The sequence below is a fragment of the Hyaena hyaena genome, unplaced genomic scaffold (assembly GCF_003009895.1).
Source record: "Hyaena hyaena isolate Hyena2069 unplaced genomic scaffold, ASM300989v1 scaffold_254, whole genome shotgun sequence".
NCBI lineage: Eukaryota > Metazoa > Chordata > Mammalia > Carnivora > Hyaenidae > Hyaena > Hyaena hyaena.
In genome coordinates, this window is record NW_024080890.1 from 1108478 (window position 1) to 1121905 (window position 13428).

A 13428-nucleotide genomic window follows, 5' to 3' on the forward strand; every position below is an offset into this window, starting at 1 on the left:
CGGGACCGGGGGCCCCAGGGACCGAGCGCGGGGGGAGCGCGGGGTAGGAGCGACGGGTCTCGGACCGGGAGTGGGGGGGGAGGGCGGCAGCGGAGAGCGCGGGCTCCTCGGCCAAGGGGACGCGGGGCTGGCGGCGCGAGGGGCGCCGACACCGTCAGGGGGCGCCGGCGGGCGGCGCGCGGGCTCCCGGGCCGAGGGGGCGGTGCCTCCCTAGCGCGCCAAGCCCCGCCCACGCGCAGGCAACGCCTCGCCCGATTGGGCAGCGCCGCCACGCCGTAGGGGCGGGGCGAGCGTCGTCGCGTCCGGGTGACGTCTCCCGCGGGCGTCGGGCAGGGTCGGCGGCGTCGGCAGCAGTGGCGGCGGCGGCGGCGGGTGGGAAATGGCGGAGTACTTGGCCTCCATCTTCGGCACCGAGAAAGACAAGTGAGTGAGAGGCGCCCGCCGGGGCTCCGGGCCGGGGAGGCCGGCGGGGCGCTCGCGGGCGCGGCGGCGGGGCGCAGGCGGCGGCGGGAGGCCCGGGCGGGCAGGCGGGGGGAGGGGCGCGGCGGCCCTTCCGGCCTCCGGAGCCGCGCGCCGCCGCCTCGTGGGCGCTGGGGCGGGCGATGGGCGCTCTGGCGGGCGGCGGGCTTCCGCTCGGGTGGCGCCGCCACCCTGGCCTGGGGTCTGCTGGGGACCCGGACCCCGCGGCCCCCGGCGCTTGTAGCCGTCTCGAGTTGTGTTGAAGTTGTCAGCGTTTTAGGTCATTTCCTTTACTTCAGCCTTTAATGGGGCGTCGGGCAAGTAGTATAAAGCCCGCCCGTATTAAATCGTTAGATAACTTAGGGCCCCGAGTGTTGGCGTTGTAACCACTTAACAAGCCTCTTGGACTGTTTAAGCGACGATCGGGTGGGTCGTGAGGACATTGGATGCGACGAAGTGTTAGGCTGAGCTGGGTTAACATAAACGACGGCATAACCTGATTTTAACGTACTCGGAGATGTAATTACGATATAAAAAACGTGGGGGTCCACCCCCCCTTTCATAGCTGCATGCCTTCTCTACTTAGTTGTTAACGTTAAAAGCAAAAAATTTAATTTTCAATTCGATTGCCACGTTGGGACGTTTTAATTCCCAGCGCATTGACTGCATTGTAGACTAAAGAGAGTGTCGTATTTAGGAGGATAATTCTTACTTTGAAAAACTGAAGATTAAGATCTGGCTTCATCTACTTTTGGGATAAGTAGTTACCATGTTTAGGATTTTTTTGGCCTGTTCGAGGCTTATGTTACTGGGTCTTCTTAACGGTAAACCCGAGTTTGTCATAGATAATGTTTTAATACCACTTTTTCAAACTTTTTTTTTTTAATCATTTTAAAGATTGTAGTTTCTACACCCGTCGTAGGGTTCAAACTCACAACCGCACGCTCCACTGACTGAGCCGGCCAGGCGCCCCTCAGACACTGTTTAAATCGTTTCTGTTCTCCAGGATGCAGCCCACCTTGTAAAATGTGTTGTTTAGAAGGGGGGATTGTTTTTTAAATAGCAAAACCATAAGACAATCATCAGTTCTCTCACTCCAGAAACACGTATTGGATAGTTCACCTTAAAGTCCGTCTCGGTTGACTTAAAGATGAGTAAGGTTAGGATCTTGTTCCCAAGGAACTTGTCCTGTAAAGGGTAAAATTAAAGTAAATACACTGAGGGTTCTTACCTGCAGGGGAAGAGGCAGGCGGCCTGAAATACGCATCGTTAGTTTCATCTCAAGCTTCTGTTCCATGAGGTTTTTCCCTTATTCTCCTAAAAAGCTGTGTTGGGTGGTGTTTCCCCTGTACTCTACACAACTTCCAGCTTAGAGGTTTATTCCAGTAATAGTTCTTATACTCCTGCTGCGAATGACCACATTTCAGCCTTTTAGGGTCTCATCATAAAAGGCATGGCTCTAATGCAGAAAACTTGATTTAATTTCGGTGACTCTTCTGTTATCTCGGGGAGACGTGGGGATTCAGGAGACCGTAGCAACTCCTAAAACATGAAGATGAGGATTCCTGCTAACTTTTTTTTTCCCCTCAAGCCAGAAGTGAAATGTAGGTGTGTGCCAATTAAAAAACTTGAGTTGTACATTTGAGGCTTTGGACGTTTTCTAAATCCAAGCAAAGGTTGGTCTTCTGATATCTTCTCTATGATAGTAAATCACACTTTTTATTTTCCGTCTTATTTCAGTAGTTTAAGTAGATGGCTCAACGTTTATCACCAGGAAAGTGTTGACTGATTAATCCCAAACTAATCGAGTGGTATGAAAGAAATGAGAGCCTCTCCGAAAGGTCAAGAACAAAGATGGTTTTCATTACATAGAGTAGTTGAGTATTGCTTGGGCCGGGGTTTCACCCCTTCTGGGGTATTTTTAAAATGAGCTCTTCAATTCGGGTGACTCTCTGAAGGTGGAAGTCATATATTCAAATAAGATCATGCAAAGTGAGGTCCGTAAGGTAAATTCGCAAATATATGTAGGAATCGTTTTCCTCCCCTGATAAATTCAGACTTTTCCATTTTTGTTGCTGCCTGCTATGTCGGTGGCTAATTGATCTTTGTTAACTATCACGTTTTGTTGAAGTCTTTGATTCTAAGTCTGGATGGGTTGTCTGAACTTGCTAAAAATTGGATCTACAGGGTAACCCTCCCGCCTGCCTCTGCAGGTCTAAATTTGAAGGGGCCCCATCCAGTAAGATTTCATAGTTCATCACAAATCTAGGCCACCTGCCATTGCTCTTTGATTTGATCCGGGTCACCCAGCTGTTGGAATGGTAGTTCAGCGAGGGCTCTGCGATGTGGACAGAGGCGGCCCTGCGTAGGAACAGACAGATGAACTCCCCAGGAGCTTGTTTTCGGTGTCTTGAAAGCAGGAGACTGGCTTACTGCAGACCTGTGTTTGGAAATTTCCTGTGGTCTGGTGTCGTGGACAAAGAGCTTGGACTTTGTTTTCTCTTTCAGTTAGATAATGATTGCGTTTAATGAGCGCTGTGTATGAAGCACACACACGCTGTATCTGAGTCTTGGGATGGTGCCAGCGTGGCATTTTCCTCATTTTACAGATGGCTCCTGGGACCAGGAGAGGTGGGGTGACTTGCCCAAGGCCAGGGAGCTAGTGGCAGAGTCAGGCAGAATCTCAGCCCTCACTGGGCTGTGTGGGTGTCCTCAGGAGAGAATTTCATCGTGGAACACTGGGGAACAGATCTGTTTTAAGTTAAATTTAGTTTTAAACTACATATTCCATTTAAGGGAAACCAATAGAGCTGAGAACCTAGTTGGAAGGGGAGTGGGTTTGGGTGAGCAGGACCCTGGGTGGGGTTGGAGGGAGCACTTTTCCCCTGAAAGAGTAGCGTGTTTGTCGGGCAGATTGAAGTTTAGTAATCCTGAAGTGCTGCCTGGAGGGGGAAGACACCTGCTCCCACAGAGAGCTGCACGTTGGCATTTCAGTGATGCCGGAGAAAAGCGGTTTGGTCGCACATGGCGCGGCGTTGACGTCGTTCCGTTGGTTCGGAACTGCCCAGCAGAATAACCCGCTCTTGTTTCCCTTACAGAGTCAACTGCTCGTTCTATTTCAAAATTGGAGCGTGTCGTCATGGAGACAGGTGCTCTCGGTTGCACAATAAGCCCACCTTTAGCCAGGTTTGTGTGTTTTTTTTCTTTTTTCTGTTTTCATGTAAATTATCAAAGCTTGGTATACTTTGCAGAGGCAGTTAATAATCTCTTGTGTATTACGTAGACTTTTTTCTCCAGTAGTTTTTTTCCCTTTTGTGTCCTGAGTTTGTTTAAATGAAAGGGAGGTGAACCACCCCAGCTGGAGGTCTGCGAGCCCAGGTCCCTCCTCCTATCGTTCTAGAAGCTTTGTGCAAAGAAGTGATTGGTCTTTGCTGCCTCACCCCCCTCGCTGCCCCTCTAACTGACATGGGTCCGGAGAGGCGGCCGTGCCAGCTAGGACCTCACTTGTTCCCGGGCACCAGTAGCTGCAAAGTGGGTTTTCTGCTCTTTGCTCTCTCCAGGCAGTGGAGGTGGACGGAGCCACCCATGGGACGTGCTGGCACAGTCTCAGCAGACCTGTCTTGCCGCACGTTCCCGGGTCCTCCAGGAGCCCTGGGGGCAGCCCCGCTGTTGGCGCCCTGGTCCCGGGGACAGCTGTGACACCATGTCACAGAAACATTAAAAATGAAACCACGTTAGAAGGTGGGCGCTTGCCTTCAGCTTTGTAGCCGGTCTCCCACGGCTGAGAGGTGCCTGTGTCCTCGGGCTTAGGTCCGCACTGAGTCCAAATCAGTCAGAAAGTGTGATTTTTGGAATTGTTGTTGTTGTTTTGTTTTTTTCCTTAATTGAGGAACAGGCCAGGATTTGCACCCTGCAAGTGATCACTGATGAATGAAAGGGAGAGAGCACCTGTAGTATGAGCAGAAAACTTCCGCCTGTGTTTATCCAAGCATTTAGAATTTGAAAAACTACACTTTAGTCTTTCCAGACTTTCCAGAAGGGGCTTTTGAGCCCCTTCTAACTGACTGTGAAGTCTGAGTGAGCATCCGCTAAGTATTTAGGAAAATCAGCCAACTGCTGTACGAGTCATTAATATCTTCTAGTTGAAGCCTGTATAAAACCCCATAATTTAATGTGTTTTCAGAAGAGGGTGATGGCTTCCTATCCCCCGTTATTCCGCTGATGCAGCGTGGTCAGTTTAACAAGAATCTTAATAACTTACAAATATGTCTCTTTTTCCAATTTCAGAATGTTGGAGAACTTGCTTTAGATTTTCTGTTGGCTGCAGTTTTTTGTTAGGTTTTTTTATTGTTTGTTTAGTTTTTCAGCAGTAGGCATAGGTGTGTTAGAGCATAAGATCAGAAAAGAGGAATTGTGTGGAAGCTCTTTACAGGGGGGTGGGGGAGGGACTCAGAGTAAGTGCGCCTGCTGCAGCCTGTTTCCAAGGGCTTCCATTTATGAACTAAACCTGAGCCGGTGGTCCTAGATTGGGCAGTAACCCAACGTCTAAAGTGTTCACTGAGGGCTTTGGTTTTAGGGGGTTACTTACAGACGGACCAGGTGTTGGACTGAGAGCAGCTTCCCTAGGTTATCCAGAGACACTTGGTTTATTTTCTTTCTGAGGCACTGGTCACCCCAGAATGTCCGTGTGAAGGGGATTTGAGCGCCGTGCCTCAGAGGGGACGACAGTTCCGTTAGCATCCGGTGGGATCAGTTGTCTGCGTTCACTTGAGCATCTCGTTTTGATTTGCTTGGATCGTTGCTTGGTTGTAGGGGATCCCGGCCTCGCCTGATTTTAATGGAACTGCATTGCCCCCTTTGAAATTTCTTTCACTGAACAGCCACTAGCCAGTGTCAGATGACCTGAGACCTAAAAGGCATTTCTTGTTGAATAACTGGGCTCAGTATAGTTTTCTGTCAGGGTTGAAAACTGAGTCAGGCCAGCTGAGGGAAAACATCCGAGGCCAAGGTCGGGTGCCCCAGGGCAGCACTGTTGGCCCGGGGAGAAGGGTCTGCGCATGCTTGTGCATGTGGGCTGGCCGTCAATATTTCTCCCATGCGGGACTCCCCACCCACACCGCTCCTGCCTTTCCGTGCAGCTGCACGTGAGCTGGCAGGTTTGTAAGACCCTCACAAAACTGCTCTGGACCTGTGTTGTTTTGAAACTGAACATAATTTTTCTAAATCACAGTTTATCGGTTCAGCTTGTAAAGCTCACTGTGGGTTTTCTTTTAAGCTTCTTGCAGTGATGTGGACATTAAGATTCATGTAATATATTAGCCTACTAACTTAAACATGGTTTGTTTTTTCAGACAACTTGATTTTAAGAAGAACGGTACAATGTAAGGTTTCAAGTCTGCCTGATCCAGTGTAAAGCACAAGGGCTAAAAGGATTTTTTTCCCTTAAAGGAAGGATCGGAAAAGAACAAACGTTTAAGCTATTGTATTATGTAAACAGAGGTCCCACCAAGCAGACCTAAGTGTGTGCTGGGTGTCCGTGGCAGTCAGAACCCATGCGGTGCGCCTGTTCCCAGGATACCGGACACCTTGACGGACTGCGTACAGCTCACTTACGCATTTGGTTTAAAAATAATGATAATTTTGTATGGGGAATGTGGTTGTGTGAATTTTTCGACGTCCTAGCATCCGCTAGCTTAAGGTGTGAGAAGATGTTAACGTTCTGGAACTCACTTTGCATCACAACACTTGGATAGCGTGGGATGACTGAAAATAACCAGTATGCTTCTTGTTGGTTGCTGGCTGACGCGACCTAAGTCACCGCTCAGACTCTGTTTTCATAATATGATGGTTTGGGTGTGCTCTTCCGAGGACAGGTGTCTGGCTTGTGGGAAGCAAACAAGGTTGAGCCATTTGCAAACAGGTTGTCTCTTTGCAATTGTCTGATACATGCACAGCAGCCAGTAGAATTCCCCTTTTTATTTTTTTTTCCCCGCAGACCATCTTGATTCAAAACATCTATCGTAATCCCCAAAACAGTGCACAGACGGCTGACGGCTCACACTGTAAGTCCCACAGTTGGAGAAATTTTTTTAAAACAATGGTGTTAAAGAGCCCACTCTTAATTGAGACAAATAATGTTGGCTTCTGAGCTGCTGACGTAGGGCTGTTGCAAACAGGACAAGGTGATGGAGGGCCTCGGCGCCCGCGGCAAGAACCTGGTACTTGGCCACGTTCAGGAGGCTGGCGGCGGCGAGGCCGCCGGGGGGCCTCCTCCCCTGGTTGACGCTTGTTAACAAGAGGGAGGGGGTCTGTCCACGTGACGTTGGAAAGCTAACCAGCCAATCACTGGTCTTGACAGTGACTGAACCCCTGGCATTTATTAAGTTCTTTCTGTAAAGTTCAAAATCTTAGGAGTGTGTGGGAATCAACAAGGTAAGTTGCCCAATAAGTGTGGGTTTTACTTCACCATGACCATTTTTCCTCTAGGAAGTGGAGATTTCATGATCTGTAATTATTGTATTTCTCTACCGCTGTGGCTTTTGCTGTCAGTCCGCGCAGGCGCGCGCTCAGTTCGTCACGTTTGCTGGGATATCTGAGCAATCTGGCAGTCGCCTGCCAAGTCGCTTGCGGTCTTGACCGGAACTTTGAAATGGAGACCCTTGACGGTCCGTGAGCAGAAATACAATATCCGCATATCATGGGATCTCTGTCCCCTCGCAGTGGTAGGGTGCTCCGCGACAGCCACCAACTAGGAACACCTCTCTGCTTCGAAAGAAAATAACTTGCTCTTTTTTCAGCACTGAGTCTTGACTGAAGTCATCGCCACAGGAAACCGGTTAAGTGTTTAAATTTAATTTTCCATAATATAAAGTTGTTGCGTTTTGTATTTCAGACCATTGCCCTCTTGAACATTTACCGTAACCCTCAAAACTCTTCCCAGTCTGCTGACGGTTTGCGCTGTAAGTTCATACAAGTTCCTTCCCTGGTTCCCTGGGCTGCGTGTCAGAGCTCAGTGTCCACTCCACCTGGTCTGCCGCTGTAGTGTCAAGGACAGCCTTTCGCTAGAGGTGTCGAGAGCTTCTGTCCCCCCGGCCCCACGGGAACCTCCGACATGTGAACTCCCGCTGCCTTTAGACAAACAGTGCCTGGAAAGGACGCCCTCCCTGCTCCGTAGCCGGGAGCTGCTGCTCTCCCTTCAACTTGACCGTCGTCCTCGGGGGGACGTGCCTGTAGTAAAATGTGCAGTCCTGTTCGTCCCCTCTTGAGAGCGACAGTATCTGAGAGTTTCTCTCGCCCCTCCTCCCCCCCCCCAAAAAAAACACCCGAAATTGTTTGGAAATTACTTCTCAGGGTTCATTTCTTACTAGACTTCTTAAACTCCCATTTCGGAGACGATGCTTTCGCGGTGAGAGCATGATTCTGAGAGCGTTTCCCAGGTGGGGTTCCTCCGAGTTGCACTGACTCCGGAGTCTTCCTCAGCACCAGCCCCATGCCAACTCAGTCTTTCGTCAGATACTTGACGTAGCTATCTCCCACTTCAGGGGTTAGTTTTCCACATTTGGAAGATGAAAGGTGTACTTGGTGGGGAAGTACGTCCAAACGGGGCATTTGGTAGACGTTACCAATTTCTCCCTGCGCTGGGAAACGTTAAAGTTAAGTTTACAAATGTTGTATTTACTGAGGGGTAGTTTTTCAAGTACAGGATACATGTTAGTATCCCTGGGGATTTCAGAAAGCTGAATTGTATATTTTATGGCCATTGGGCTGTGGAGTCAAGGCAGTCATCTGTGGAGAAACGGAAACAGATACCCTAGGCTCCTGTTCAACAAGGGGCCCAGCCCAGCCGGCTTCCCACTCACCAGGTGGTTTCCAGGCTGCAGAAGTCCATAGAGGCAGCTGTGTGCACATAAACCCTGTAGCCACGGGCCTCAGGCCGATCCCCCTTTTCTGGGGCAGCCTCCCCCCTCGGGCCGGCCCCAGACGGGGAGGCCTCCTGCTGTGCGCCCGTGGGTGAGCAGTACACACGCCCGCGGGGGGGCTTGTGAGGCCCCCCCCCCCCCCGCAACACGCGGGGCTTCCTGATGCCATGCTGACCTGATAGCAGATCGTGTGTGTCCCTGAATCCGACAGACAGTGGCAGGATTTCCTGGTTAGCCCTGGTTTTAAAATACTTGCTATTGCTTTGTTTTTTAAAGATGAAGATGAATAGGTGAAGGGAAATGCATATACGTGTATATATATGGACTTGCTAATTTTTGTGACAACCCTGCCCTGGGGTAAAAGGGATGGGAAGCTGATGGCTGAGTAACAGCAGTTAATCCCTCTCTGCCCTGACTGACCTGGGCCGCGGGGGCTTTGGTGGCAAAACCGTGTCGGAGTAGCTTTCCTCGTCTCTTTACCTGCAATCCACAGACTCTTGTTTGCGTGTGCTACACAGTCAGAGTTTAGCTGTACCAGGTATTCCCATTACGGGGCCCACATCCTACGAATTAAATGAAACTCTGATTCTTCAACTTAGGAAGAGAATCAGTTTAAGCTGATGAACCTGCAGCAGAGCCTCCGCATAAATTTCATCCAGCCGGGTTCATCCGTTTCCTAAGCTCACATCCCTTGTTAACAAACTTTTTCGTCTGTAGAAGTGCGAGTCCCAGTTTGGGAATGTTTCCGTAAGAAAACTGGGTGTTTTTTGGAACATGTTAGTTAGAATATATTGAGTCGTGGAGATGCCTTTCCAGTTGACCAGTTTCTTAATCAGTCATATCTGTTCTTCCTAGTCATTTGGTTGAGTGAAAAATTTTAAGCAGAGCACAGAAGATAAAGTATGCCCACTATCAAGCATTGTCCAATCGTACTTTCCAGAAGTTATTAAAATACGCTGTTCTATAGCAAGAGAAGAGAAAATACCACGACTCTATTGGTAGTTACCACCAAAACTTGGCTCTCGGTACTGCTGGCGCTTAGAGCCTACGAATGCCGTTTCTCCTCAGTTTTTCCGATGTGGAGAAGGAAATGTAAACATTCAAATCTACCCTTTGGAATGGGCTTCTCTTCTCCTGACCAGTTTTTCTGTTGTTTACAATTTGACTTCTACTCAGGCAAGGAGGTCATGTTCTGATAGGCACCAAGAGTAGGTGTTGCCCAGCGCATTCGGTAACTTTTCTCTAAAGCCAGCTGGGTTCCTGAAATTCCAAAATAACTAAAATGCGGGAATTCGCCCTTCCCCCATGAATTAGAAAGTAAATTCACACTATCTTCAGAATCAAAAGACTCCAGAGCTTGTCCTTAGAGATGAGGTTTCCCAGGGTGCTAGGAGACTGCTAGATCCCCATGCCTTCGCTCCGCTGCCTTCGGCGGGGTGCGCCAGGTGAGGCCGCCAGTCCGAGGAGTATGGTCGTGGAAGGTGACAATGGAAGATGAAACTGGCCCAGCCTTGAAGCCACTCGGCCTTTGTAGGCTCCCTGAAGTAGCTGTGTGGAACATTGGTTTATTGACATGCCCGCTTTGTGATTTCTCAGATTTAGGTCAAGAGAATTCTAGAATTTGAATGGTAAAATTTGGTAGAGAGGGTGATTATGGGGATAAAACGTAAATTTGAAAAATCTACCCACACAATGGACATGATTTCACTTAGTGCATGTGAATTATGAAGGATAAACGATGAAAATAGTTCTGAAGTATAAAACAAGAATGCTTTCTTCATCAAAGCATTGTAACCATCCCTCTGTCCAGAGGCATTTGAGGTGCTGTGATTGAACTTGGTAATTCTCCTACTGAGTATTTATTTATGGTCATTTGGGTTTTAATCGCATCAGAAAGAATTTTGTAATAGCGTGTGGCTCATAATCTGCGAAAAATTAGTCAGGAACATTAGCTCTTAATCACTTATCCTGATTCTACTGTTATTTTAACGTAACATAGAGGAAAAAAAATCAGTGTGATTCCTTGGCCTCTATTTTAAACCGTAAACGGAAGAAAACTTTCATTTAAAAATTTCTTGAGAGTATTTTTTTTTCCTGGCATTTTCTGAAAATGTGGCCCTTTGATGCTGATTAAAACTTGTGATTCTCATAGCCAGCGCTGAGGCTGTCATAAGGGGCATGTAAGGACCTCGGCACACTATAAACCCGTGACGATTGGCTGTCACGCCGTACCTCCGTGCTCCAGTAGAGCGCAGCTCTGTCGTGTCTCCTCTCTAGATAACCTAATGTGTGTCACTGTAGCGGTGAGGTAAACCAGAGCCCCGGGCCCCGGCGCCCCGCTAACCTCCAAGGTTTCTGTTGTTCGCAGGCGCCGTGAGCGACGTGGAGATGCAGGAGCACTATGACGAGTTTTTCGAGGTGAGCACCTGCTGTGGAAAGGTGTGGGCCCCGTGTCCCTTCTCCAGAAGGATGTGTGGCTCCCCCCCCCCCCGGCAGCCGCACTTAAATCCGAGCCGTGTTGGGTGACTCCTCTGCCGCAGAGGGGTTGCAACCCTTGACCCACTGCGCCCCCCGCAGGAGGTGTTTACAGAAATGGAGGAGAAGTACGGCGAGGTGGAGGAGATGAACGTCTGTGACAACCTCGGGGATCACCTCGTAGGGAACGTGTACGTCAAGGTAGGACGGGGCGCCCAGGGCTTGGGGGTGGGGAGGCCGCCCTCGGGGCTTCCTGGGAGGGGAGTAGAGGAGGGAACGTGCGCCTTGGGGTCTTAGCGGGACTCTCACGTCCTCAACACCCAGCGCTGGTCATGACCGTGGGTGCGCCCACCCGACGGGCTTCAGTCCGGGCAACGGCCTGTGGGCGCCAGAGGGACGGGCAGCACCCTGCGGCCACTGCCCTTTGGGGTTGGGACTGTCCTGGCTGGTGCCGGCGGGACATCTGGCTGTGGGAGAAGCAGGTTCGTGTGCGTGGTTCCCCCTCCTTGTTTTTGTTGTGGGCTCCAGGACCCACAGACATCAGTGCATTTGCTCTTTTAACCAGTTCAATTTGAAAGCGAAGGCAGCGTTGGTATGATCTCGGATCATCACAGAATTAAGGGATCTGATTTTATTTTATCTTATGTTTTTCTTTCTGAGAGCGCGCGCACGAACAGGGGAGGGGCAGAGAGAGAGGGAGACACAGAATCTGAAACAGGCTCTAGGCTCTGGGCTGTCAGCTCAGAGACTGATGCAGGGCTTGAACCCACGAACTGTGAGATCATGACCTGAGCCGAAGTCGGGTGCTTACCCTACTGAGCCCCCCAGGCGCCCCAAGGGATCTAATTTTAATGAAAGATGGTCTGTTAATGTGATTGAAAACCCCACTCCGCCTCGTTCCGCCCGTGTGAGCACGCGTGTCTGGGTCGGTGACTGAAGACCCGCAGGTGCACGTGAGGGCAGCAGGCGCGTCTGCTTCTTTCCAGTTTCGCCGTGAGGAAGATGCGGAAAAGGCCGTGATCGACTTGAACAACCGCTGGTTTAACGGGCAGCCGATCCACGCCGAGCTGTCCCCGGTGACCGACTTCAGGGAGGCATGCTGCCGCCAGTACGAGATGGGGTAGGTGACAGGGTGCAGCGGGGGGGCGGGGACAGGGCAGAGGGGGGTCCGGGGGGGCGGCATGTGACATGGTGGCCTCTGCTTTCCCCCCCCCCCGCCCCCCAGGGAGTGCACACGGGGCGGCTTCTGCAACTTCATGCACCTGAAGCCCATCTCCAGAGAGCTGCGGCGGGAGCTGTACGGCCGCCGGCGCAAGAAGTGAGTACTGGGGCGCCCGGCCGTAGTGTGAGGGCCGCCCCGAGGATGTAGTGTGCGTCTGGAGAGCTGGAAACGTCCTCTTAAAAGGATGTCCCACCCGCGCACTCGTCTTACGAGACCTTAGTGCGGCGGGGGAGCAAGAGCCCTTGGCGCTGGCTTCATGTGCGCCGCGTCTCGGCGCAGGGAGCGCGGCCTCCCGTAGGTCCAGCACGTGCAGCAGGCGTCCGCGGGGCTCCTGGGCTCCATAGGTTTGGGCAGGTTCCTTTGGTTTGCTTTTGGGGCGGGGGGCCCACAGGCAGAAGGGAGCGTGGCCCCGGCCGCTCCCGGTGTCTGAGTGCAGGCGGGGCTGCGCTCGGACGGAGAGCCGAGGCGTCGGGAGGTGGCGAGTCGCTTTCCCTGCCCGGGGGGCTCTCACTTGAGCCCCGGGAGACGCGGACGTTGGTGATTCCGTCTCTGTGTCAACACGGAGCATCGCCGGCGGGGGGGGGGGGGGGGGCGGTTGGTGTTTCCGGGGCACTGCAGCCGGAGACCGTCCCTGAGCCTCCGAGCTGGCGCTCCGGAAGCACAGGACACGGAGGACATCGTGCCTCTGACCCTGACGTGCCCCTGCTTCCCGGACACGGGGACGCCTGTCCACAGGGCGTGCGGTTTAGTGGCGGCGCTCGTCCTCTCCTGGTCGTGCCGTCCACTCGGCCTCGTGGGCTCGGCGGCGCGCCTTACTCGGGATGCCACAGTTCTGCTTCTCTTCCTTGGTCGCAGGCACAGGTCGAGGTCCCGGTCCCGGGAGCGTCGCTCTCGGTCTAGAGACCGTGGGCGCGGCGGCGGCGGTGGCGGCGGCGGCGGCGGTGGGGGACGGGAGCGCGACCGGAGGCGGTCGAGAGACCGTGAAAGATCCGGGCGATTCTGAGCCGGGCCGTTTTTACCGTGTGTCTGCTAGACAGTGTTGTAGTTGATCGACCAAACCAGTTCGTAACGGGAATTTTTTTTAAAAAACAACAAAAAAAAACAAAGATGGGTTTCTGAATAAAATTTGTAGTGATACAGTTCTTCTGGTGTAGCTCATTTCCCATGGAAAGTCGCTAACCCTCGCTTCCTGCAGCTCTGCGTGCCCCCCCTCGGGGGGGCGGTTTCAGGTGCGGACGAAGCCATGGCTCTAAACCCGGAGGGCGTGAGGTGAGGCGCCCCGTCCGTTACAGGAAAGGAGGTTCACAGCGGGAGGGAGCGGTCACCTGTTTCCAGTCCCCCGCGTGCCCACGA

General features: G+C 51.8%; 1 protein-coding gene across 4 annotated transcripts; it reads left to right on the forward strand.

Moving 5' to 3' along the window:
• The first annotated feature begins 319 nt into the window (after positions 1-319).
• U2AF1 (U2 small nuclear RNA auxiliary factor 1) lies at positions 320-13217 on the forward strand. 4 transcript variants are annotated; one of them, XM_039245443.1, is made up of 8 exons: positions 320-423; positions 3558-3645; positions 6455-6521; positions 10747-10796; positions 10956-11054; positions 11840-11973; positions 12079-12171; positions 12931-13217. In XM_039245443.1, the coding sequence occupies exons 1-8, from the start codon at positions 380-382 to the stop codon at positions 13076-13078; spliced, it is 723 nt and encodes a 240-aa protein (XP_039101374.1). In that variant the 5' UTR covers positions 320-379; the 3' UTR covers positions 13079-13217. The 4 variants fall into 4 exon arrangements, with proteins under 4 accessions (XP_039101374.1, XP_039101373.1, XP_039101376.1 ...); XM_039245442.1 differs by lacking the exon at positions 6455-6521 and adding an exon at positions 7352-7418; XM_039245444.1 differs by lacking the exons at positions 320-423; positions 3558-3645 and adding an exon at positions 7352-7418.
• Positions 13218-13428: the final 211 nt, after the last annotated feature.